The sequence below is a fragment of the Columba livia genome, chromosome 5 (genome assembly GCF_036013475.1).
Source record: "Columba livia isolate bColLiv1 breed racing homer chromosome 5, bColLiv1.pat.W.v2, whole genome shotgun sequence".
Classification (NCBI taxonomy): domain Eukaryota; kingdom Metazoa; phylum Chordata; class Aves; order Columbiformes; family Columbidae; genus Columba; species Columba livia.
Window position 1 is genome coordinate 53,269,221 of NC_088606.1, and position 25,549 is coordinate 53,294,769.

Here is a 25,549-nt window from a genome sequence, read left to right on the forward strand (position 1 = left end):
TTAACAGTGATAGTTTGCATCTCCTCTGACTTTTGTTGTGCCAAATCTTGAAGGAAGATACACAAAAGGGAGAGATACACAAAAGAGGAGTTGGGTTTCTTTGCCTCTGTAGGCAACAGTTCTGTTTGCAGGAGCCTTCACCTCACATGTGACATCTGAAATGGCAGCAAACATCTGCCACCTGGAGTGGTGGCTCCAGACCACGAGCTGGTACTCTTGGGGCTGGTTCGGCTGTGGAAAGGGGGAGGAAAACCTGAACTCTTCCTGCACCCTGCAAGGTGCTAATGGCAGAGACAGTTTTTGTGGTCTCTCATGTAGGTTGTCCTGCTGTGAGAAGTCTGTGGAGAAATAAATAGGAGTAACGTAATCTGGACATGGAACACCTAACTATTCTCAGTGTTTTAAGTTATCACTCAGTGAAACACAGAGTGTAACTAGGATATATTGAACTACTTGTTTCCTCAATATTAGTAGTACACTTTCAGGAAAACATTGAAAGAAGAGCCTAAGAGGCTGGTGAAGGGTCTGGAACACAAGTGTTATGAGGAGTGACTAAGGGAACTGGGGCTGTTCAGCCTGGAGAAAAGGAGACTGAAGGGAGATGTTACTGCTGTCTACGGCTACCTGAAGTTGTAGCGAGGTGGTGTTGGTCTCTTCTACCCAGTAACAAGCAATAGGACAAGAGAAAATGGCCTCAAATTGCACCAGGGGAGATTTAGATTGGATATTTTGAAAAAAATCTTCACTGAAAGGGTTGTCAGTCATTGGAACAGGCTGCTCAGGGAAGTGTTTGAGTCACCATCCCTGAAGGTATTTAAAATATGTCCAGACATGGTTCCTTAGGGACATGGTTTAGTGGTGGACTTCGCAGTGTTAGGTTAATGGCTGGACTCAATGATATTAAGGGTCTTTTCCAACCTAAATAATTCTACGATTCTCAGAAAGAAACAGCTTTCTAGCAATGTGGTTTTCTTCAAAGCATCAACCAGACTTCAGTTTCCTTGTTCAAAGTGATAAGCAAGGGAGCACTCAGAGCCCTCCCAGCACTGGGGCAGAGCTCCTCCTCTGCCTGCCCAGATGGATTCGCATCCAACACACCTTCTGCCTTCCTCAGAGGTGTCACAGTGACATCCAGCTAACAAAGGCTCTTATATGGAACAGAAATGCATCCTCCTGCTGTTAAGTGACATGGGAAATGGCTTTCCTACAAGAAACTGTCATTTAGGAATCAAGTGGTTCAAATGCTCCCTTAGGACACACAAAAAGGATGTTCCATGCATAATGAAAAAAATGAAAGTATCATATTTTGTATCATGCAAAGACTGAGCATCCTAATTGGCCAGAACACATGCCCAGAATAACAGTTCCCCCTCCCGCTGGCTCCACAAAGCACTGTGCCAATGCTATGCGGCTCTTTAATGCAATAACTGGTTAAAGCAATCGCTGATGCTGGAAACGTGCCAAAGCGCTGTAGCGGAGCTGCTGTTTATAATGCATAATTATTAGAGCAGACGATAATTCAACATAATTTAGCAGAAAGCTGTGCACTGCTTTATCCGTAAAACACTGGAACTCACAAAACTGGTTCTTAGCTGCCATGCATCTAAAATGCTGAATGCTAAATACTATGAACAAAGACATTTTAGCAGAAACAGGCAGTGATTAAAAGGATTTCTTTTACCTCTCCAAATTCCTCATAGATCTGTTCAATATAAGTTGTCCCTTTCCTTCCTGGAGAGACTTCTGCCTGCATTTCTGACTGATCGCTCTCGCTTTCATTTGTTTTCCGGCTGTTCTCCTGTGTTTCGTTCTCCGACTCTTCTACGTTGTCTCTCTCAGATTTGTCCGAAAAAGCATCATTTTCCAAATGGTGATGGTTCTCCAGGCCTGATTCATTCAAACTGCAACACACAGTTCATTACTTGCTTCAATTCCATTTACAAAGTCAGATTACTTTAGGCCTTTTAGATAAGGTAAAAACATCCTCCAGGACTCAAAATAGGGTGTGCAGCCAAGGAGAGTATAAGAAACTGATTTCCTGAATACTAGGGTTTTTATCACAGAAACAGTGGAATATTCTCCATCAAAATTCTCCCCTCCAAACTGCACTTTGCAAAAGCTGCTCTACTTACCCACCCCTATGCAGAATTGCTGCTGGCAATAGGAGCCCACATACCAGAGAGATACAGAGCACGCACTAACAACTGTACTCGGCTGATCAGAGAACTGAAATGCCAATCAGGAAAGATATTTCCATTTACAGAAGCAAAGCAGTGGATTGTAGCATATGGGAAAAAAATGACATTATGGGATACATTCTCTTTTCAGCACTACTGCTACTTTATTTCAGCAGATGGTGGTCCTAAGTCAGCCCTACACTAGAAAAGGCAAATTTAAAAATCAATAGAAGCAAGTATTTTTTCACACACATACACACCCCCACAGTAACCTGGGGAATGTGCTTCCCCCAGAAAATGCTGTGTGGAAGAACTCAGGTGAAAGCAAGGACAGGACAATTACATGTAAGAAGAATATCCAGATTCTAACAGCATCCAAGGGAAAGCACAGAAGGTGCAGCAAGCATCATGTTCAGTGATCCAGGCTTTATAGAATGAGGAGAAAGCCAAAATTCTCTCTCAAGTAGCCTATAGCATCTCCATTTGAAAAAGCAGATGCAGTTCATATGGCAGATGGCAAACATGATCACATGGGCCAGAGGTCAGACACTGTAAAGTATTTACTAAATGCCCATTTTTTTCAAGTGATATTTAGCATGGGCTTCAGTTTTCCCTATTTATACAATTCTTGGCACACATATCATCTCTTCCAAGGCCTCGCCTAGATCGCAGGTGCTGGCTGACCTTCTCACTTTGACCCTCCTCTGAATAATTCTTACCCAAGTCCTCAGGCAAAATTTCCCTTGGGCAAAGCAATACGAAAAGATTTCCAGCTATACAAGGAGTTTCAGAGGATCTAAACAGGCTCCGGATCTTGAAGAGTTTTGTTACCTGCTGTAGTGCATCTCCCTCTCAAAGCAACATTTTTCTCCTCAATACATGGGAGTGTTCTGTCAAGGTTGAAGTCTCTCCATGATGGGGCTTTTCTCAGGCCATTCTGGCCATGTTCCAATTTTGATTATAGCTTAATGTTGAAAGGTTCCATCCCTGGTTCTCCCTCTCTCTCTTTTTTTTTTTTAATTAAAAAAAAAAGATAATAAGGCATTGCTAGTTAGAGCCAGATTAAAAACCAAACCAACAAACAACACAAGACTCAGAATGGAGAACTGGCATCAGCTTTTCAGAAGATCTCAACTTCTAACTACGCACTGAAATAAGCTCATGATTTTAACACGCCAAGCAAGCCATACTGTGACAGTCACAGCTCAGCTTCTGGAGAAGCTCAGCTTCTAGAGTTCTTTTGAAAGTGTTGTCTACAGCTTTCTGTGCCTGTAGAAAATCTTTCTTTTAAATCCATATATGTATGTGTGCATATATGTCTATGTGTGTGTATATATAAACTGCAAGATTTTTAATTTACAGTTCTACTGTAAAACAAAACTAAGATCATAAATCAGACAGACAACGACTGCTATACTCCAGCAGTAATAATTCACTATCAGACATTACATGTCTTCATCATTCCAGTGCCAGGATGTTACTTTTCTTTTTTTGTTGTTTTTTGCTAGCAACTAGCAAGTGTAATGACTGATAACTAAATACACTGGAAGTACAGAGTACAGCACATGCATAAGTTTAAGATAATAAAGGAGAAAAAAGGTGAGGAGAGAGGTGTCTAGAGAGATTATCCCAAGATTCCTCAGCAAAGATACTTCCTGGATGATAAGTCCAAGAAGTTATTAGTTGCTGAGCATTTAAATTTATTTCTGATTTATTTCTTAATTTTTCAATATGTTTGCCTGTGGCTGCTATGCTCCCTTACCTAGTGCAGGTTTTCTCCATGGAGTAAAAATGTTTGAAAGAACAATTCATTATAAGGCTTATGGTTCATGGCTGAGAAGTAGCACTTGTTTCTATTTCACATTTGTAAGAAGAGTGTTTTTCAGTGTCACCTGTCTCACACTTGGGAAATCTTTCAAGTTTCAGAAGAGCAAATGACTCCCTCAGCTTCCTCTGCTCTCTCCTATTATTTTTTGAGGATTTCAGGTTTAGTTAAAGAGGGAATTAAATTCACATGAAATCCCACTCAACTGTGCGCTGATTACCCACCAGCCACAAACAAGACAAGACTTAACACATCCAGAACCAAGGAGTCATTCTGGAGAACCAAAGTGAAAACAGGTGCTCCTCATTCTGAGCATGAGGAACAAATCTGAGACATTGAAGTGGAGCCAGGCTCTTCTGTTCCTCCAAACAGAATCATCACCGAATACATACGATATTCTAAAAACAAAAGCCACATCATGAGCTTGAACTACACTCAATATGAAGACTTCTGATGGGATTTGGACCAGGCTTTAAAAGCTGGGAAAGAATGACTATGCTAAAAGTCAACACTGGATTTCCACCATGAACATGAATCATTTGGCATTTTTAATGGCTAATTTACTGTTTCAGTATATTGTGAGCTATCTTATACCATAGTTTTATTCTCTAGGGCATTCCTGGTAACTTTAGTAGGTGACCAGGACTTCTTTGGGTTTGATACCACTCTTCTACACAAAGCAAAAAATCCTTTGGCTCTTGTTAAACAGGAAAACCAGCCAGATTCTTGGGGTTGCTGGAGTTAAGACATGGAAGCCACAAGAAATACAACTTCATATTAAAAAGAAGAGTACCTGTTGCACTGAAGGCCTCGTCTTAAATCACAGATTTACACAGTATTTTAGCCTTTGATTCACTTGCACAGTTCTCTCCCTCTCATTTTTGTACACTACTAAAGACACACATTTTAAAATCACTATATAATCTTGACTTCTTTCCCAGCGGGAATGGAGCAAAGCAGCCAGCAGACAAATGCAACTTTGGCTCAACAGAAGATTCGCCTTTGCCAGCTCCCTTGGGTTTTGTTCTCCCTATAATATCCATGATCTCCCTTTTCTTTTTCTTTTCTTGACAGAGCAGTTTGGCTAATTTGAAGATAGAGTTAAATGTAATTAACTGCCCCCCTAACAAGAGCATGCCAGTTTAATTGGTAAGATTCCCTGTAGGGAAGGCATTTAATTAGAATGATTGAATCCCTATGAGGAAGCCACTGTCAGTGGTAAACCTAAAAACCTTTGCTCAGCACTTGTACAGCTTTGGTTTTGCGTATTCCCTTCTTTAAATGTTCTTTATTGCTCCAGGGATGGCAGCAAGTCATCTCCCTGTCCCCCAGCCATCAACTCCCCTGGGCTTTAAGCACTGGGCAAAGTCTAGGTACATATTAAAACCAGTAGTAGGACTCCGAAAGGAGAGTGTATTGTCCAGACAAACAGATTCTGAACACCCAGCGTGAACCAGACTCACTAAAATCTGAGTCTGTCAGAAAAGATCTGGTTCCAATTGTGGGTACTCTGTCTTGCTGAAAATGCTGCCACATGTGCTACTGCTGAGCCCCATCATTCAAGAGGGCTTTTAATGTGGAACAACTAAGAGGTAAAACAGAGGCACCATTTTAGCATAATTCATGCATCATATTTTGTAATATTTTGTAATACAACTATAACTCTATCTTCTGCACATCCTTACAGTAGCCATGAGTCTGCCTGTATGTTTTCAGTGCCACAGGCTCTTAGGATTTCTGTACACACATCCACCAGCCGAAAAACAAGTCCACTGCATTCCTGGATTCTTAGCACAGCAAGTACAGTCCTAAGAGACTCTCTCTTAGGCAGAAAGAAATTAGAACATAAAGTATTACGGAAGAAGCCCAAGAACAACAGAAGTATATGCACAAGTACTATGTGACACACCCTGGCAACACACCAGATTGCCTGCTCTTCTACCATTGCTCTTCAGTAAAGCTCTTCTTCAAACTCTAGCTAAAAACCCAAACAGCAGGACTGGAGAACACCTGCTGTGAATATCACAGCCTAAGGGCAGACCAAAATGCTGCCATGGGACCAGAGATACCTCGGCTCTCAGAAGAGGACTCAGATCCCTGCTGTTATTATAACAGAGCCTAAGAAAACAGTTAAAGTGAGGTCCCACTGTGCAAGCCATCATCTTTGCGGGGTGCAAGAATTACCACCTTAAAAACTGTGTAACCAATGGTGCATTGCTGTGAACCCTAAGAGTCAAATTCCTATCAGCAGAACTAGAAAAAGACACTACATCTCCCTGCTCCCACTCCAAGGGCCAAGTGTCTACACCAGAGGGATTTTTGAAGTTGACTATTTAGCTATAAGCAACAGATAAGGCCTGGGGTTTTTTAAAGCTTACAGAGCTTTGATATGAGTTGTTCCAAAACGCTGCAGTAATACTAGGAATATGAATAGGAAGAAGGCTGCGCGGACATTTTTCCCTTATGTAAAAATTTATCTGATGCATCAAAGAAGAAATTGGAAACCACTCAAAACCCCTGTAGAGAGAGAAAGTAATTATAAAACTGAGGATGCAGTCTGTGCACTCTGCTGACTATGACACAGTATTACTAGAAAAAAGAACACATTATTAAAAAATAGATCAGACCCAGAGCCGTATGTGCTAGCCAACAGACACCATTAGTGATTGTGTGAGGAACCACAGGTCTACTGTAGTAGATGGATTCTGTAGTCTTTACTTAGGAAAGCTATTTTTCATGCCAGCATCTCCAGACAGCATTTTGGCCCAAGTAGGCAACAGCAGAAAATTGTTTATGTACACATGAGCACAGCTGAAGTTCCCCCCAGTCTGTGTGCTCAAGCGTCAGGTGACAACAATCCTCATATGCACCAAACCCACTAGTGATGGATGCAGCAGAAGAACATACAGGCTGGTTTTTAAACAGGTTTTCTTGGTGGACTCTGGCTGGATTATGCTAAAGTTAAAAGAATGACAAAGTGTGAGGCATGCAACAGCTCTCTGTGCATTAAGAAGTGATAGTGCCATCTTACTGGAAGAACTCCTGGTCTGAGATGGTGCTTGTGTGCAAGAGGTGGTTGAGCCCTGCATGTGCAGAATCACTCGAACAGTTCATTTCTCCATCCTTTCCCTGCTTGGAGGCACTGAGCCGGAAGAGGCTGGAGCAACGCAGGGCAAGTTCCAAAGCATCCAGCCAGCATCGGCCTGTGAAAACAAAAGGAATTATCTAAGCACAGGAGAGTAAATAAGACAATTCATTCATTGCTTCTCAAAAGCTTGTTGCCTAGGAGTAAAGCTCATTAGAATTCAGGAAGTCATTGTGTACAATAACCTATTTTTCATATACATAATCCCTAGGTTATCTTGCCAGAAATGGTGCATTTTAGTGGCTGCATGAAAGGCACATCTGCACAGGTAATACAATGGGAAGCTGTCCTGGTTTCGGCTGGGATAGACTTAATGTTCTTCCCAGCAGCTGATTTAGTGCTGTGGTTTGGATTTATCATGAGAATACTGCTGGTAACACACTGATGTTTTAGTTGATCCTAAGTAGTCAAGAACTTTTCAGTTTCACGTGCCCTGCCAGGTGCACAAGAAACTGGGAGGGGGCACAGCCAGGACAGCTGACCAAAACTGGTCAAACGGATGTTCGACATCATATGACACCATGCTCATTATGTATTTTTGGGGAGGGAGAAGGAAGAGGAGGATGTGTGGAGTTACAGCATTTGCGTTCCCCAGTAACCATTACGTGTGATGGAGCCCGGCTTTCCTGGAGATGGGTGAACACCTGCCTGCCAATGGGAAGGGTGAATAAATTTCTTGTTTTGCTTTGCTTGCCTGCGTGGCTTTTGCTTTACTTATTAAACTGTCTTTATCTCAATCCATGAGTTTTCTCACTTTTACTCTTCTGACCCTCTCCCTGTCCCATCTGGGATGAGAGAGTGAGTGGCTTTGTGGGGTTCAGTTGCTGGCTGGTGGTAACCCATGACGGAAGCTCACCTCAACTCCCTCTCCCCTAATAGCGTCTCTTCCTCTAAACTCCCACAACCTGTTCACATCTCCTTTTGCCCTTTTCTGATTTAGTCTGAAATGCAGGAAATGTGTACAGATACGGTCCTTTCAAACCACCTAGCAGCTCATGATTGCAATCAATACACCCTGATAACATGTTCAGCATCTGGCATCCCCATGACGCACACTCCCCAATGGCAGGGAGACACCAGGGCACTGCGCCGTGCAGGAGAGGCCCCTGCTTGGTGTGGGATCACTGAACCACAAGCAGGCTCGAGCATCCCAAAAGGGTGTAGTGCTGCAGTAACAATCTCTCAGAACAAGAGCCAGGAAGATCAATACTTGCCAGACTGATTAAGATTAGAGGCAGTTGCTTGTCAGGCTGTTTATTTTTCCTTTTCTCTTTATTTTTTCCCTTTTCTCTATTCCTTCTCCCTGCCCAGTCCACCAGACAATGTGGGGGGAGCATCAGTTTTCCTTATCTTGTCACCAAAAATCTTTACCTGAAGGGTCTACTTTGTAATACCAGAAACAATAAGCATGACACAGAGATGAGACAAACCACAGTTCCCACACACAGCTTCACCAGACTTTTTTAAGGCCTGCGCAGGTCCCACAGGCAGGCAGCAAAGGAAAATCACAGGAATCCATACAGACCCTCGGCTCCTTCTGCAATGATCCATACAAGTCTGCAAAGCTGTGTGTTAGCATAAAAGCCAAATCACCACAATGTTGGAGTCACTGTGTTCGGGGAGCATCTGAAAATAGCCTGCTTCTGTAGCGCAGTCATTAATGAGGCCAAGACACCTGCAAATTGGCTGAACATTCAAGAACTGAGGTACCAAGGGAGTTATCCTCTAATTTCAAGCATGTAAAACAGAGCTCTTCATTACGCTCCTCAGAATATATTTTCCAATAATGAGAAGTGTGCTTGAGAGGCAATGAAGAAAACAAGGATTTTGCTCTAGCAATGGCAAGTGTTACAAACAGGTTTTCCCTGGACCACATACATTCTGAGGTCCCATTTGGGAAATGCTTCCACTACATTCAATTCCATCACACACTTAGCATCAAGCACATGCATAAATCCCACTGGGATCCTGCTCTCTTGTGCGGAATTCCCATCTATTTCAATATGACCAAAATTTGGCTCTATAAGAAGATCAATGCAAGTTTTAAAAAAATTCCGGTGATATGTCTACAAAGAAACATTTAAAAATTTGAGTATCTTTTAGTGGTTGCTTTGGAACAAAGCTGCAACCAGTAAATGAGAGAAAAATACCCCAGACTTTGAAGAATTGCACTTGAACAGTGATCCACAAGCACCACAGAACCCAGTCATTTATTCTAATCTCATCCCATAAATTCCTTCAGCATCAGCTTACAATTTAATAATAAAATCACACATAATGGTTAATAAAAGATTAAGAAGGTTGAAGGCTGTTGGAATTGATTTCACACTATTTTGTATTTAACAAGTATTCTTGCATTAAGGCTTCACACGTAGAGATTTATTCCCTTCTCGCTATGAGGAGGATTTGCATGGATAACCCATTAGAGTTAATGGCTGTGCTGAGCACAAATCCCTCCTACATATCCCCTCTCCCCCCAAACACATCAAGATGAAAACCCATTTCAGGTTATTCTGTACAAGGGAGCACATTCCTGTTTAGGCTCAGCTCCTTCACCTTTACCTTTTCTTTTCCAGTTCTGCAGAATGAGGACTGCATGATTTGACATTTGTAAATGCTGCATATGTCAAGATATTTTTGCATTCAAGGAGCTTGTAAAATCAGGTATTTTGATAGGTAGCTTGATTTGTAGCAGCATGAGCACTTTGGAGCAGTAATGGGGCTACAAAGATGATTAGGGGTCTGAAGCATCTTTCTTAGTTGGTGAGACTGAGAGAGCTGGGTCTGTTCAGCCTGGAGAAGAGAATGCTGAGAGGGGATCCCATCAATGTTTATAAATATCTGAAGGGTAAGTGTCAAGAGGATGGGACCAGACTCCTTTCAGTGGTGCCCAATGACAGGATGAGGGGCAACGGGCACAGACTGAAGCACAGGAGGTTCCATCTGAATGTGAGGAGAAACTTCTTTACTTTGAGGGTGACAGAGCCCTGGAACAGGCTGCCCAGAGAGCTTGTGGAGTCTCCTTCTCTGGAGACGTTCAAGACCTGCCTGGACACATTCCTGTGTAATCTGCTCTGGGTGAACTTGCTTTAGCAGGTGGGTTGGACTAGAGGATCTCCAGAGCTTCCTTCCAACCTCAGCAGTTCTGTGATTCTGTGATGGGGGTCAGCTCCTCCGCCCTCCGGGGCACTCACACAAAGACAGGACCTTATGATGGTTACAGAAACGCACTGGCTATGTTCACACTTTCTAACAGGGTAGCAAGGGTGACCCCAAAGTTCCCTTCAGTCATGTCGCTCTCCGGATCTGCAGGCAGAGCAGTCTCCACTGGCTGTTGCCCTGTCACTGCCACTGGTATTCACTGGTACTGACATGGTACTTACAGGCTTGGTCAAACCTTTGGGCTTGTCCAGCACATTACCAGAGGAAATTTCTCCATAACATATCTAGGATTTTTATCTCTTTGGGTAACTCCCTGGAAAGGGTTATGAGTAACCTGACTCTTTTCTGAAACCTTATTCAAGGAGCCTAAATTAAAAACAAAATTACAAAAAAAAAAAAATTCTGATTTTCCAAAGCAGAGACACAAAGCTCTAGAGGAACTTGCTATTCTTTAGCAGTCAGAGTTACTTGTGCCCCACAGAACACAGAAATGACACTGGAGTTTGTCCTTGTTTCCATTTCTAACAGAAACTGAGGTCAAGGGAGGCACAGAATCCTCAAGCTAAGAAATGGGCCTTCAGCCATCAGGTGGTGCTATAAATCCAAACAAATACATGCCACAAAACAAGATGTAAAATCTAGGATTTCCTCTGCAAATGAAAAGGTTACATTTTCTGCAAGTCAACAGTGTGTTAATTGCAGCACAACACCGTAAAATTATGTCTTCTCAATTTCAGGGATTGCACACAAGATAAATGTATTTCATTGCTAAGGGCCTACATAAAAATGTTTTTACATTTGAATGATCCTGCTACTGAGCAATATTCTTCTTTATTGTGAAAATGATACAAAAATGCTAGCATTTGGATTACTTAATTGCTTACCTGACAAGTCTACTCACTCCCTCAGGAACTGCAGAAGGGGAAAAAAGTATGTGGTCACATAATTAAAGGTTGTCATCTATAGTCACGGCAGCCCGCATGAAGGCTTCATGGTTACCTTACTTCTCACATTTTTTGAGTGGTTGACTCAAGTCAGGTTTTTTTGTATACAAGGTAATTAGATCAGTGAAGGATGCAAAACGTGGGTTCCTTCAGAGAGGAATGGTAGCCCAACATGATATGTACAACAAAAAAGAGCTGCAAAGGAGTTACAACACTATTCTTTCAGAAGGTTGGAGGTTTTAAAAAACTGCAATGTAAAATATTGCAATCAGTTATCGGTTATAATTTTCCACAAATTGTGGCTTAAAGCAAGCATATGTTTAAATTCTGAAGGAAAACCCAAGAGTATATTGTCAGCCTATGGCAGAATCTCCCCATAGGCTTGTAAGCTCTTTTTATATCAAATAATACATTACTCTATCCACTGCAATGATTACTTTTGCACAGTTTCTGCAGAGGTCATGTCTCAAAAACACCCGCATTACCTCCTTCTGCTTGGGAGCTGGGAACTAAGTATTCCCTTTCAAATGTTATTTCCAAGATTGACCTTTTCTTCATTGTATTTAGTATTTTGTCACAGACTTCCAAGGGGCAGCCCACAGAGTAAGCTCTGGCTCTTACCTGGGCTGCAGAGGGGGAAGGATGAAAGAGGGAGAAAGCAAAAATAACACTCCCATGTATCTCACAAGCCAGATACAAGGGTTTAGAAAACTCAGCAACAGAAATCTTTCATCCAAGCTAACAGAGTTCTCAGTGAGGATAATAATCGACAGAAATGACACCCCACCCAGGGAAGATCCCCAACTCTGATGTTCAAAGCCCAGCTAGATCATCATACTAGCAGGCAGCACGAAGGGGACATTCCACACCACCCCTTCTTCGGCACCTGAACTGGTCGGGTGGGTGGGTTGCTCAGCCACCTTTGGCTCCCTCCAGGAATGATGAAGGAAGAGTGAGACTCTTTGATAAGGCTGTTCCTAAAGCACCAGAAGTGGATGTCCTACCAGAGGGCTAGAGCTAGCCTAGGTTTCTGCTCTCTTTTGTAGCAACCTCTCTCCTTGCACTGATCATGGGTTTCAATATCAAGTCCCTACATCACTTTAGCAAATGATGATCACAGCATTTGGCACGTGACAGATGTCCCAGGAAAGTGAGATGTCAGAGGAACACATCTGCACATCACTCAGATGTGCTCACTGAAAAAAAACAAAAGAGAGATGAAACAGAGTTGTCACCCCTACGTAGGCCTGCAACCTTTTTTCTCTGCTATATGTGTTCACAGTAAAATGACAAAAGTCATCAGTGACAATTTGAAAAAGAAAACTCATTGAAAAATAAGTTAAACACAGCTGGGTTCCAAAGTTTATTCCTTCATGAAAAGTTTGGGGGAAAAAAAAGCTAATACAGGATGTGTGTTGCCTTGATTTCGCAAAAACAAAGTCAAATGTGCAGCCCACATATGGTTTGAAACCTTCCATATGCTTTCTCCAGGCCTTTTTGGCTCAGCAGGCTGGAAAAGCACCTTGTGGTCCTTTGAGATGACTCCTGCAGTGCAGCTGAGCAACTGGGAGTCACTACGGCTCCATGCAGGTCGCTGGGCGCTGCTGGCACCGCGTGGAAACCTGGAGGCTGCAAAGCTGAACAGGAGCAGGCACGTGCTCACACCGACTCTTCACACGCAAAAGGAAATACTAAAACTAAGTGACAAAAAATTCCTCCTCCTCCTTGGAATAAAAATAACAAACAAACAAACCAAACAAAACCAACAAAATGAACAAAACCCAACCTAATCCAACAAAAAAACCACAAAACACAAAACCAAAATAACCCAAACAACTGAAGTTTGCTTATGCTGCTAACCTAGGCTCAGTTCAAGAAATAACTTGAGTTTGTCCTAGTCTTCAAACAGTATCACAGTATCACAGTATGTTTGGGATTGGAAGGGACCTCAAAAGATCACCTAGTCCAATCCCCCTGCCAGAGCAGGAACACCCAGATGAGGTTACACAGGAACATGTCCAGGTGGGTTTTGAATGTCTCCAGAGCAGGAGACTCCACAACCCCCCTGGGCAGCCTGTTCCAGTGTCTGTCACCCTCACTGAGAAGAAGTTTCTTCTCAAATTTAAGTGGAACCTCTTGTGTTCCAGCTTGATCCCATTACCCCTTGTCCTATCATTGTTTGCCACCGAGAAGAGCCTGGCTCCATCCTCATGGCACTCACTCTTTATATATTTATAAACATTAATGAGGTCACCCCTCAGTCTCCTCTTCTCCAAACTAAAGAGACCCAGCTCCCTCAGCCTTTCCTCACACGGGAGATGCTCCACTCCCTTAATCATCTTTGTTGCCCTGTGCTGGACTCTCTCCAGCAGTTCCCTGTCCTTCTGGAACTGAGGGGCCCAGAACTGGACACAATATTCCAGATGTGGTCTCACCAGGGCAGAGTAGAGGGGAAGGAGAACCTCTCTCGACCTACTAACCACCCCCCTTCTAATACACCCCAGGATGCCACTGGCCTTCCTGGCCACAAGGGCACAGTGCTGGCTCATGGTCATCCTGCTGTCCACCAGGACCCCCAGGTCCCTTTCCCCTACACTGCTCTCTAATATGTAATTTCCCAACCTATACTGGAACCTGGATCTAAATTTACAATATCCCCCAGATAAAAGAAAACAACCCACACCACAACACAAAAAAACAAACCCCTCACAACAAAACACACACACATGCACAAAAAAAAACACACCAAAAAACCCCGAGAAAACAGGCAGTACTAAAACTGCTATGCTTTTTGGCTTTGAAATTCTTAACAGTCACCATCATTCACCTGGAACAACTCATAACATGTCAAGACTATTCGCCACATTTTGCAACAGCTGATCACAGAGGAGCCAGCTAATCTTCTCTCAGCACTCACCAATAACAAAAATCTGCTCGAGATGAAATCACATTGTTGCACACTGAAATCTCAGTCTGCGACTACACTTTTTTTCCATTGCATTCCCGTAGCTACAGAACAGCTGGAATGAATCTCTTGCCAATTAAGACTTCAAAAGCCTCACACCCAGTAACCATACATTCCTCCAGAGAGACATCACTGAGGGAATATTATTCTTCTTGAATTATTAAAGTAATCCAGCTTTTGGCCTCGTGCCTCACACTTACAAGATAGATGCTTTTAAAAATCAGCCTGACGTAGACTGTCACCTGGAAAGGATGAATTCCTGCTCAAGTGCACACAAATCACGGATGATGAGGAAGAGGCTGATTTGGTTCAGTCAATGCACGTTAAGGTCATCGTATTCAGCTGACTGCTTATTTTGCTGTACCACTTGGGTGCCTGCGTGCATGACTTCTCACACTTCAGCTGTCAAGATGCAAGGATGTGATCTCTCAGCTGCAGGTACAATTTATGCACTGAACTAAATGAAATCTGGTTGCAAATGCTTGGATTTTAAACTGCTGTGAAAGGTCTAAGGAATATGAAGGGCAGACATAAAGCTAAGAAGGCAATTTCTATTTTTTCCAGTTTTGCCAGGATCCAATTATATATTTCATTGTCAACTTGGTTTCAAATTGCAATCTTCCTCCTGTTTCACTGCTTCTGTGCATGACCCTTATTTCAAGAATTTAGTTTTGTCCCCAGATCAGAGCATCAGTTTTGGGGGAAGGGCCAAATGCCTAGCAAAGAAACACCACCACTGTAAGCCAGACCATCAGCATTTCCCCACAACTCCCACATCAGGCCGTGGAGACTACCCAAAGCACGCCTGAACGAAAGGACAGACATAAAGAACAAAATGTAAGTGTGGTTTACAATTCCACTGCTAAGTCTTTAACCCCTGGTAACCTGCCCCATGGCATCCCCCTGCTAACCCCTTTGGTGGCAGCACCTGTGACAAGGTGGAAACCTGCACTATGAGATTTAAGCAGGTGACCCAAAATGCTTAAGAGGTCTGGGGCACCAGTTTGGAGACCTCAAGGGCAGCCCCAGAATGATCCAGTCAGGAAGCTCAGGACAGGTTTAAACTACTAATTCTAAGCCTCTCATCAGATAAAGCTGAAATGTATACACAGTCACTGCTTTGGAAAAAGCACTTTTATTTTCTGAAACCAGTAAGAAAGAAAGACCCTGTGTTTGTACAGGTTTGTATGGGCTGACATGACCTTCCAGATGTCTTTAAACCACATCACAAAGCAGACTGCTGCTGCAGTCTGTGAATGGAAACACTACTGCAGCTCGGTGGTGGTTCTGCAGGCTGTCCAGAAGTCAGGACTTTAAATCCTACCAACAGTCTGTCGCAGATGGCATTCTGAAATGCTGAGATAAAAAGTAGGCCATGTAGCTGCCGATCATGATATAGTTGCCTGGATAGCAGAACTGCACATCGAACATATGCTGCAATTCAATATTCCCCAACAAGTGAAGAGGCCTCTGTCAATTACTATTAAATCTGTCAAATCCTCTGTGGTTCATTTTCCACTACTAACATGGGAAACTGCATTATGAAGAACACCGTCAGGACACCTCCTTAGAGATGCTGTAGATTCATACAACATCGCATCTATGGAGGAGATGCAAACATACTACAAATATACACTAACATTATGCAAGGAACCAGATTTCACCTGCCCTATTTGTGTCAGCTAGCTTAGCTAATATTACCTTTATCTCCAGTCTCTCTTGACCATAACTGCATCATCTACATTTGTCCAGTGTGTTGAAGGAATGAAACAAATTCAGGTGCACCCTCCTGGAGATGCCTCTTTACAATATGTGAAGCTATATAACAATCTACAACCATTTCAGTAGTGTCTTCTGGGCTTAAAATCAAATTCTATTAACTGCAAAGTACAAGCCTTAATCTGCTGCAGTTTATACAGTTTTTTTTTTAACAGGTTCTACTCCTTGTGTCCTTGTCTGCATACGTTTTACACCACCTGCTGACACTAATACCATTTCCAAGTCACCCATCTCCGAGTGTGACACCCATGTGTTTGGCCATTTGTCAGTACATCTAGACCGCTCAGTGGAGCAGATGTCCCCAGGCTGCCCCCAGGAAGGCTAACTCACAAAGAGATTCACGTCCTTCCCGTCCTGCACAAGGCATGCTAGTATTTCTGGTGTAATACTATATATTTTTTTTCTGAAGTCCACCACTAAATGGACAGATCCCAAAGCTCAATTTCACATGGACTGTCACAGTCACCTCCTCAGACTCTCAGGATCTACCAGGCATAATGTGGGCACTCCAAACCTGTGCGAGTAACTCAAGGGCATTGCTAGTGCTGTTCAAGAGCATGTATTATTTGATCCCTAACCAAAGGCCCTAGTTACTTCCTATATACATATTTACAATATTTGACTGACAGGTATTTCAGTTCCTCCTCCTTCCCTTGATCACATTAGTTTTCCATCTAACCTTAAGACCCTACTTTAGAGAAGCAGCAAAGGAAAATAATACTAAACCCTAAAGTAACTCTACTTTGATCTGCCTGGTCTCTGCATGCTTCCCAAGAATCTTGGCCAATATCTTGGCTTTAAAATACATTTCAGGAACTCTCTATTTTAAGCTCTTATGATACCAGAGACATGTAATAATTCACTGAGCAGAAAGCTTCCCACAGGCATTTAAATACTGAAAATTCTCATGTGCCAGATACGGTCCCTTTTGTGCTTTTTCAGCAAGTGGTGTATGACCCAGACAGAGAGATCACAGCTAGAAAAGTCTTACCTCTGCTGATCTCTTGGGAGCTACTGCTGGCTTGGGAGTCTTTATGGGTAAGGTTAGTTAGAACAAATCTAAAGCTATTCTACTCCACATAAGTGGCCTGTGGCAGTTCTCACAAAAAGAGAGAGTAGAAGTGCAGCCACAGGTCTCTTTGCCAGCCTGGCTGTAAGGTTTGATCATTAGTTTTCCACCAGAATGAAACTTTTCATTTAGAAGACAACCGAAATGCCAGAAAAAATACTTTAGGAGACAGCAATTCGTCCTGAACGCACAGAATGACCACATTGGTCCCTTTGTGCATTTTCTAATTAAGTTAATGGAAACACAAGTTACACAGACCTCTTAGGAAAAAATAATTTAGAAAATCTGGGTTGACAGACAGTTGTTGAAGCTACTTGGTTGCCTAAGGACTCTGTAGGACTATTCTGCATATCTATTCTGTGGGCTATCTGTATGACCAAGGTTTGAAATACCTATAATTTAGTAGCTCTACCCCAACAGCACTTTTTTTTTCCCCCAAGAGAGTATTTTATCAACCTAGCCCTTTCTAGGCAGGTAATTTTTGGAGTCATGTGGGAATCCTGTATTCCTTTACACAAATAAGTTGTACTGTTCCATAAGCTACAAAAGCATAATATTCAAATAGATGTGCTTGTACAGCTCTATACAAGTTCCACTTATTTTCATATCATTCACTACACTGGCATATGGCTTTCAATGTTGAGCTAGTATCCCTCACTATGAACAGCCCTCCTTGCACAGTCATAGGAAGAACAGCACCTGTAATGAAAGGTTTCCTCCAAAGTGCCATGTCGAAGGTGCGTTGGGCATTGTCCCATTTCCAGCCTTTAGGAGTATGTAAAACTGAATCACTGGACCAGAGGGCTCTGCTTTCAAAGCTCACTATGCTCCATAAAAAAATCCTTGCATCCTTAAAGAGCATATGGGCTACAAGAGCACCCTTGGTGGGGTAAGTGAAAAATAAGCATAAAATGAACAGCCTGGGTTAATTTGCTATGTCAAAAAAAATTACAGTAGTCTGAAGGTCAAATGGAATGAAAACATGTTTTTAATCTTCTTACCTACTTATAAATCACTGATTTAGGTCCACTAAAGTAATTTATAGAGATTTGCACATAGCAAACCAGCATGCTTGTTGTATACTGACCTAAATTTACCTTTCATAATTTTGTGAATTCCCAGAATGGTATTTTACATGTGGAGTCACCAGTATCTGGGCCTGCTATAGTGTGAACTATGGTACAGCAAGTTGTGGCAGTGGCACATCCCCTGACGAGATCATTGGGGCAGCTGATGGCTCTTTAGCAAATTTGTGCCCCACCTGTTGGTACCTTGCTTGGTATCAAGGTGTGGACAGTCACATCCCCGCACCCTGGGGCACAGTGACCCCAGTCACCTCCGCGACCAGGGCAGTAGGAGGGGCAGGACCCTGACAGGGTCCTCAGCCAAGGAGGTGCCCAGGCCCAGAGAAGCTGAGAAGCTTCAGGACCACGCTCATAATGACCACAGCCAGATGCGACCACGCTATAAAATGGGGCCCCGCCAAAGACCCCTTCTGACTGGTCTTCTCAGAGCAGCAGGTCTGCGAACAGAGCCCTCCCCTTAGCCTGGGATGCTATCTAAAAAGAATTCCTGGGACTGAATATCCTTGCCTCTTTGGTGAGTGATTTTCCTTCTGCAAAGGAAATGGGGCAAGTGATTATTTCCTTCTGGGTACCCTTGAGTGAGAGAGGCCTCTGTTTTTTGTGAATGAGTGTGTGCATGCTGTGGATCCTCTTTATTCTTACATGGTTGTACAATAATAGTATCCTCAAACGGTATCCGAGCCTGTGTTTTATAATGTTGTTGGAGTGCTAAATAATTTGGATAAACCTTGTTTCTGGTTGGTGTTTCTGCTAAACAGTTTTGGCAAGAATAAAGCCTGTTTGGAGCTTGTTGCCTGCCTAAATTGAATTTTGGGGTATCTCCATGACACAAGATAACAAGAAATTCTGGTGCTTGAGAGACAGATACCAACAGTTCCTCAATATTACTATGTCATTTTCCTCCGTCAGATCCCTACTTGGTGTAAGACTTAGGCAGGTAACCCACTGAAGTCCTTGCTGAACTGAGAAAACAGTTAAGCCCCCTCTCATCCCAATTTTGGGATCAAACTCTTTGATCCTTTAGTATATATTTAGTGTTTTTTTCCCAGCTACAAGCCTAGGTTCATCTTCCATACATATGGCCAGAAAGATGGCTCTTCAGTGAGGAATATGAAATGTGCCTGTAGTTTGCTTGATGTATTCTGGACATTGCTAACAAACAGCATCTCAAGATGGGTGAGCTGCCATTTTTCCCTTTAGACACCATGTTTTTTTTGCACCAACCTATCTTCTTAACTAGCACAGAGTATGCAGTCTGGAGAAAGCGAACAAAGACCAAAACTTACCATCCGATTCAGAGGCTGCTCTGAAAATCAAGTAGCTGCTGGGAAGAGGTTGAGTGATCGAACCAACGTTTTCTCCCTTTGGGCCCTGGAAATGCACACAGACAAAAAGACATAAATAAGGCACAGAAGATGCAATGGACCATTCAAAGTCTTTCCACCCTTCCTCCACAGAGTGTCTGTTTGTGATAGGAAAGAAAGAAGAAGCAGATGGAGTAATTTAGAGAGACTCATTAGTAATCACGATATTGCTGCTGCAGCTCCAAAGCAGTAATGAGCTCTGACGTAAATGGGGCTTGGTCTAACCCATGCTCAGCCCAAACTGGCTCTGTTTATTCAGATCCTTGGGAATGGAAAAATCTCACTCCTGTAGCTTGGGATAGAAACAGTTGTATATTTGCTATTAGCCATCTTTTTGCAACACCTGAACAGACTGTTCCATGCGGTGCATGCCAAGTCCATCTGCAGCCTGACACACTGGCAATAAAACACCTTTTATGTGTCACCATAGAAGTGGCAGAGCCCACACCTTGTGCTCCAGGAAAGAGGCAATGGCAGACTTTCTGGAAGGAAACAGGAGGGAAACTCCATCCTGCAAACCCGTCTTCGGGAAAGGAGGAGACAGGGAAAACGACAGGCTGAGGACCAAAGGTCTCCCATCATGGGCACATGCTGCAGGGTTTCAGCCCTTCACCTCTACATCAGACCCTTTCAGAACCTTTATCCTGTGGTGCCTGGGGTGACAGTCTCTTCAGGCTTTAACAAAAGCAAGCTTTGCTTGTTTATGTTGCCTTTAGTTTAGAAGTTGTGGAAAAAAAAGATTAGTGTCTTGCAAACATCCTGTCACAATCCCTTCAGCAAAACCCTCCAGAAATGATTCCCAGAGAAGCAGAGTCCATCTTGGATTAGGAACTTCTCTGAGCAGAACCACATGTTCCCAGCTTGATCTTCTCCCTGTTTTCTCTTCTCTTGAGCTCCAGAAGCTGTTAAGAAAAAGCAGTTCCTGCACCTGGTGAGCACACCTTCATACACTCCATGGTAGAGACTTCATGCCACAACCTGGCTGAAATGGGAAGTTCAAGATGACCTGGCAATATGCACTTCCAGCCCAGAAGGCCAACTGTACCCTGGGCTGCATCAAAAGGAGCATGACCAGCAGGTTGATGGAGATGACTCTCCCCCTCTGCTCTCATAAGACCCCACCTGGAGTACTGCATCCAGCTCTGTGGCCTCCAGCTTAAGAGGGGCATGGACCTGCTGGAGCAGGTCCAGAGGAGGGCCATGAAGATGATCAGAGGGCTGGAGCACCTCTGCTATGAAGACAGGCTGAAAGAGCTGGGGTTGTTCAGCCTGGAGAAGAGACAGCTCTGGGGAGGCCTTGTAGCAGCCTTCCAGTATCTAAAGGGGGCCTACAGGAAAGCTGGAGAAGGCCTTCTTACAAGGGCATGTGAGGATGGTGAGGCTCTGGAACAAGCTGCCCAGGGAAGCTGTGGATTCCCCATCCGTGGAAGTGTTCAGGGTCAGGTTGGATGGGGCTTTGAGCAACATGGTCTAGTGGAAGGTGTTCCTGCGTGTGGTAGGGGGTTGGAACTAGATGATCTTTCGGGTCCCTCCCAACCCAAACTATTCTACGATTCTATGAAATAAATGCAAGTGCTTCGTCTTCCTCCCTTGCATTTCAAAGTGATCCAGCCTCCTCAAGTTCCTTCTCTTTCTCACTTTGTAACAAACAACATGAAAGCAGGTTCTTTTTCAAACATGCAGACATCAAGTCAGATATAAACATAGAGCAGAAAACATCACCAATCCTCGCATGACCACTATGCCAACTGCAGGGGAGAAAAATCAGTTTTCTCCAGGATGCTCAAACACAGATTTCCTTGAGTTCCTAGAGAATACCACACAATGCTGAAAATCTGTAGGGAAATTTCTGCAGTTTGAGTGTGACTCTCCCCCCCCTTACATGGTCCTTTATGGCATTCCATCCTGCTCCTTGAAAGAAGGCCTTTTCCCTAGCATTAGTTTGTAAGCAGGGAAACTACGATTGCTACTGAAAACTGCTCCTGTATACAAGCGTCTGGTAGTTAAACAGTGATTTTATCTGGATTTTTGTTATTCAGTTCCACTCAGGAAGCCAAAATTTTGAAAGAATGAAGAGTGCAAACATAAGACAAGTATCAAATTCTATCTGTATCTATGCCACGATGATGCAGTGCTGAGAAGGCAAGTCTTCAGTCTAGCTTCTTGTCTCCACATCTGCAGGGCTCTTCTGCTGCCAGGAGACATTGAGATCCTTGTTACTTGCTTCTTTTTCTCCTCCCCTTTCCCACAAGAGGTTCACAAAATTAAGACTGTTTAAAGGCTTAATAGTCAGGACTGGCAAAGCTGAGATTTGATTAGTAAACCAGAGCAGAGCAGCTCAAGACATTACTAGTGACATTAATGCAATCAGGCATCATTCCCAACAGCATTTTTCCTTTCAGTCGCTTGCAGCTGAGCAGGGTGTTCAAGAACTGTTGATAACACCACTACTTGTTCTTTCAGTGCAGAGATTGATATTTGCTCTCTTGGAGGAATAACCTTACAACCAAAATACTACAGATCCAGAGAGATGTTATTACAAAACAGGAGGAGAGCAGAAGGAGGGAATAACACAAGGTTTTAACAGACATTTAGGCAAGTGGATAAACACAAGGAGCAGCCAAGTCACTCTGTCAAAGAAACATATTCAACAGTAAGGGATGCTCACACATGGAGGGGTCTGCTTCCCACAGAAAGGAGAGGAGGCAATGACCATAAACATCTTCAGAGAGAAATAAGGTGGTGTATCTGCATGGGTGAGATAATGACGCTTTCTGTCTCCCAGCCTTTCAGTCTAAGACCTCCAAGACAATGATCATCTCTTATAAAAAGTGAATATTATCCCTGCCACACTGGGACTCAGAGCTCAGCTGCAGCCTCTGGACAGTACAATCAAGAAACGATCATCTTGTGGTCATTCCCATCTTTACATTTGATTTGAGACTCAAAAGGCATTATCAAATAGCAACAGTTGATCAGGCTTTGAGAAATGGAGTGGACTCACACTGTTTTAGATAGTGTAATGGAGACATCAGGTCTTGGAAAGACATAAAGCAAAGCTTCAAAAAGGGGAAAAGAAACCTTTTAGGAACAGTACTGTGGGTAACTGTGCTGTATTATGGAACAGAACAAACACTGTAAAAGAGCCACATAAGCCCATTACTAGAACTCCTTTCTTTAAAGGAACAATTCAAAGCTCTTAAAATCAACAAAATTTAAATTATATATATTTCTAGATTCAGTGGGTTTGACCTTGATTCACTTAGTGCTCTAAATACATGCCAGAACAAACTGCAGTCAATAAAACCTTCCCACACCACACTGCTCAGCTAGCTTCTGAGCAAGCTCAGAGGGAAATGCAAACTATTCCAGGACACTAATTTGGGACAGCCGGGCAAACCTTGCCAGCAGACAGCCCTACACTCCCTCTGTGAGACCAGAGGACTGACACTCACACCCTCACACTCATTACTAGGTTGGCATTCTCTGGTCTCTTCCCTGAAGCAGCGTGGGATCGCGCTGCCTTCACATGACGGACAAAATGCCTCTAGAGCAGTATTTGGAGCATGTGGGGGAAGCTTTTCTCACTGCTGCTTTTGCTGACAACTGATTTGGAGACCTTGGTGGTTTTGGCCTTGGGTTTACAAAGCCATGGGCAGAGCAAAAAGGTAAGAGGTCTAATCTATTCACCCTGTGAAGGAGTTTTAGGCCAAAATGCTCAAAAAGCCAGTGAAACAGCGTAGAATAAAAAACTCCTTCCTCTCAGGGATATGCTTCTAAGATAGCTCTAGAAACCAGAGAGCTTTACAGAAAAAACAGTTTCCTCCACATATATTAAGCTTTCCAATACAAGCAACGGCCTTACATATTACCTACCTCTCATCTGAAAGGCACCCCAAAATTTCATCCTGCTCTAACTGCAGTTAAATGACTGCACATCGTATTTAATAGGCTAGCACAACTGGAAGTGTCTAGGGCACCACTTGAACCAGACCTTTGTTCCAGGGCTGAGCCCTGCACTTAGATCCAAACATCTGCTGAGCAGCCAGGCCAACCCATACAAAGGCGTCCATTAATTACCCTGAGTCAGATGAAGTCCACTGATGTGAGAAAAAATTGGACCATCAACTCTAGTCTGGAAAATCCTTAAAATTTCACAAGCCATTTCAGCCAAAAGTGAAAGCTGTTTAGCCAGATCCTGCTCCTACCATGATGGATAGTAACCTGGGCATTTTGCTTAAGCTCAGGCTAATCTGTATTTCACGAGAAATGGTCTTTCTTTGCACAGTTATACATAACCAATTTATATCAGCCAATTCTCCTCCAGTTGCTTCAAAAGGTGGCCATGAAATGACATGAAATGAAACAGTATTTTTAGCGGTTTCAGCCTTAAACTGTCGTCAGAGTGCAGATAGTTTATCTGACAACAAGCACATCAGGGGTGGATTTCTTCTTCAGGTGTATTTTGGAGTTCACCTTGTGGCTGAAGGCATCTATCACATGTAACAATCCAGAGTGAACTCAGGTTTCAGGAAATATCCTACCGCGCAGCTCAAATGCAGCTTTCTAAGTATGTCTCAAGAGACTTAGAATACTGCTTTGACTTTAAAACTCATACCTCTTAGGAATTCCTCTAGTACACAAATATTTTCAGAGATATATTCCCTTCATATTTAATACACTAAATCCTATTTTTGTCGTATATTTCCTCAAGAGACACAAAAATTAGACATACATAAACACATGCAAATACATATACGCGTTGATAAAAACTCTTCTTTCTTTTGGCTGATCAGTTCAAAGGGAAGGGCATTCTGCCATAACACTTCAGAACTGTCAGCAACGCTACTTTTCAGTACCTGACTGTGGTTTTGATTCTACTTTTTCACTAGGTCTCCTCACTGTGCTTTTCAGAAGAATTCAGTTGACCTGTCAAATCACAAGGAATTTTTTGTTGATGGACAGCAAATAATCCACAACCTTCTTGGGTGCATGGTCTGAATAAAAAAAAACATCAAAGCTCTCAAAACTGAATAAGGAGCAAAGTAGCAATGAAACCTTTGGGATTTAAAGCAAAAGCAGTGCATCTTGGCACAGATCAGAAGACAGCAACTCTTACCCTGGTTGTTCGAGTTAATTTTAATTCTCCCCTCCTACCTTACTAAAAATCGCGAGACTTTTTATAGTGATTGTATAGCTGTGCTTAAAACTGTTCAATTAAGTGTGGAGATGAGCAGGTGAGGCTGCTTGGTCTGGGCTTCTCCCCCATTTTGTTAGACCTTTGGATGCCAATGACAAATGCTGTCGTCGCTCTCGCAAGACTCTTTCCAAGTAGATTTACTCTGCTGACCACCTTGCAGCAAGGCAGTAACTTGTAAAACCTTGTTTACGCTGGTGATGTCTCCTGGAGAATTTATGTCTGCAATAACTCCACTGAGTCACTGCTTTTAATGGGGAAACAAGAGTTCAAGAATAATGTAAGTTTTGTCTTCAGGGTATCCAAAAGATGTTGCTCTTGGTGCCTCTCAGACAGTACTGGGGTCTTCTTTGCTCAGAGGCATTAGATAATTTTTTTCTTTTTTTTGGCCTATTCTTAAAGGAAAGAAGGAAAAGAAATGCAGCTCTTTAAAATCTGTACGGAGCTATTTCAAGAAGTGTGAAAAACTATTAATAATTTGTGTTACATAGAGATCCAGAGGCCGCTGCAAGACTTACTGTGTACACAGGAAGAGACTGTTTCACCCTAGGAATACCAACAGACTGAAGAAGAACTCAAAGTGAAGGAGAGACAACCCGCTGTTTCTCTTTTAAAGAAGAGAAAATTAAGGCAACCTATAGGAAGTCACACTTTTGTGGAACAGACAAATCTTGAGCAGACCAGAGTTCCAAGCCCATCGCAAACAAACACAAAGCCCCAGAGGCATTAATCTGTTTTCTGCCACTTTGCCAGCCCTCTTCCAGTGTTGTGCAAAGCATTTCGTGCTTTGCGCATCCTTGTTTTGGGGAAGTCAGTTAATTGGGTCTATTCCTCACC

At 42.9% G+C, this 25,549-nt stretch overlaps 1 protein-coding gene across 11 annotated transcripts in view; it reads right to left on the bottom strand.

The window, feature by feature from the left end:
- OSBPL5 (oxysterol binding protein like 5) overlaps positions 1 to 25,549 on the bottom strand; it is a 187,661-nt gene that overhangs the window by 21,066 nt on the left and 141,046 nt on the right. For all 11 annotated transcript variants that reach the window (XM_065065193.1, XM_065065199.1, XM_065065195.1 and 8 more), the window contains 3 exons: positions 19,438 to 19,522; positions 7,034 to 7,205; positions 1,682 to 1,901 (listed from right to left, as the gene is read on the bottom strand). In XM_065065193.1, coding sequence (XP_064921265.1) covers positions 1,682 to 1,901; positions 7,034 to 7,205; positions 19,438 to 19,522 — 477 coding nt within the window. The remainder of the gene's footprint in view (positions 1 to 1,681; positions 1,902 to 7,033; positions 7,206 to 19,437; positions 19,523 to 25,549) is intronic.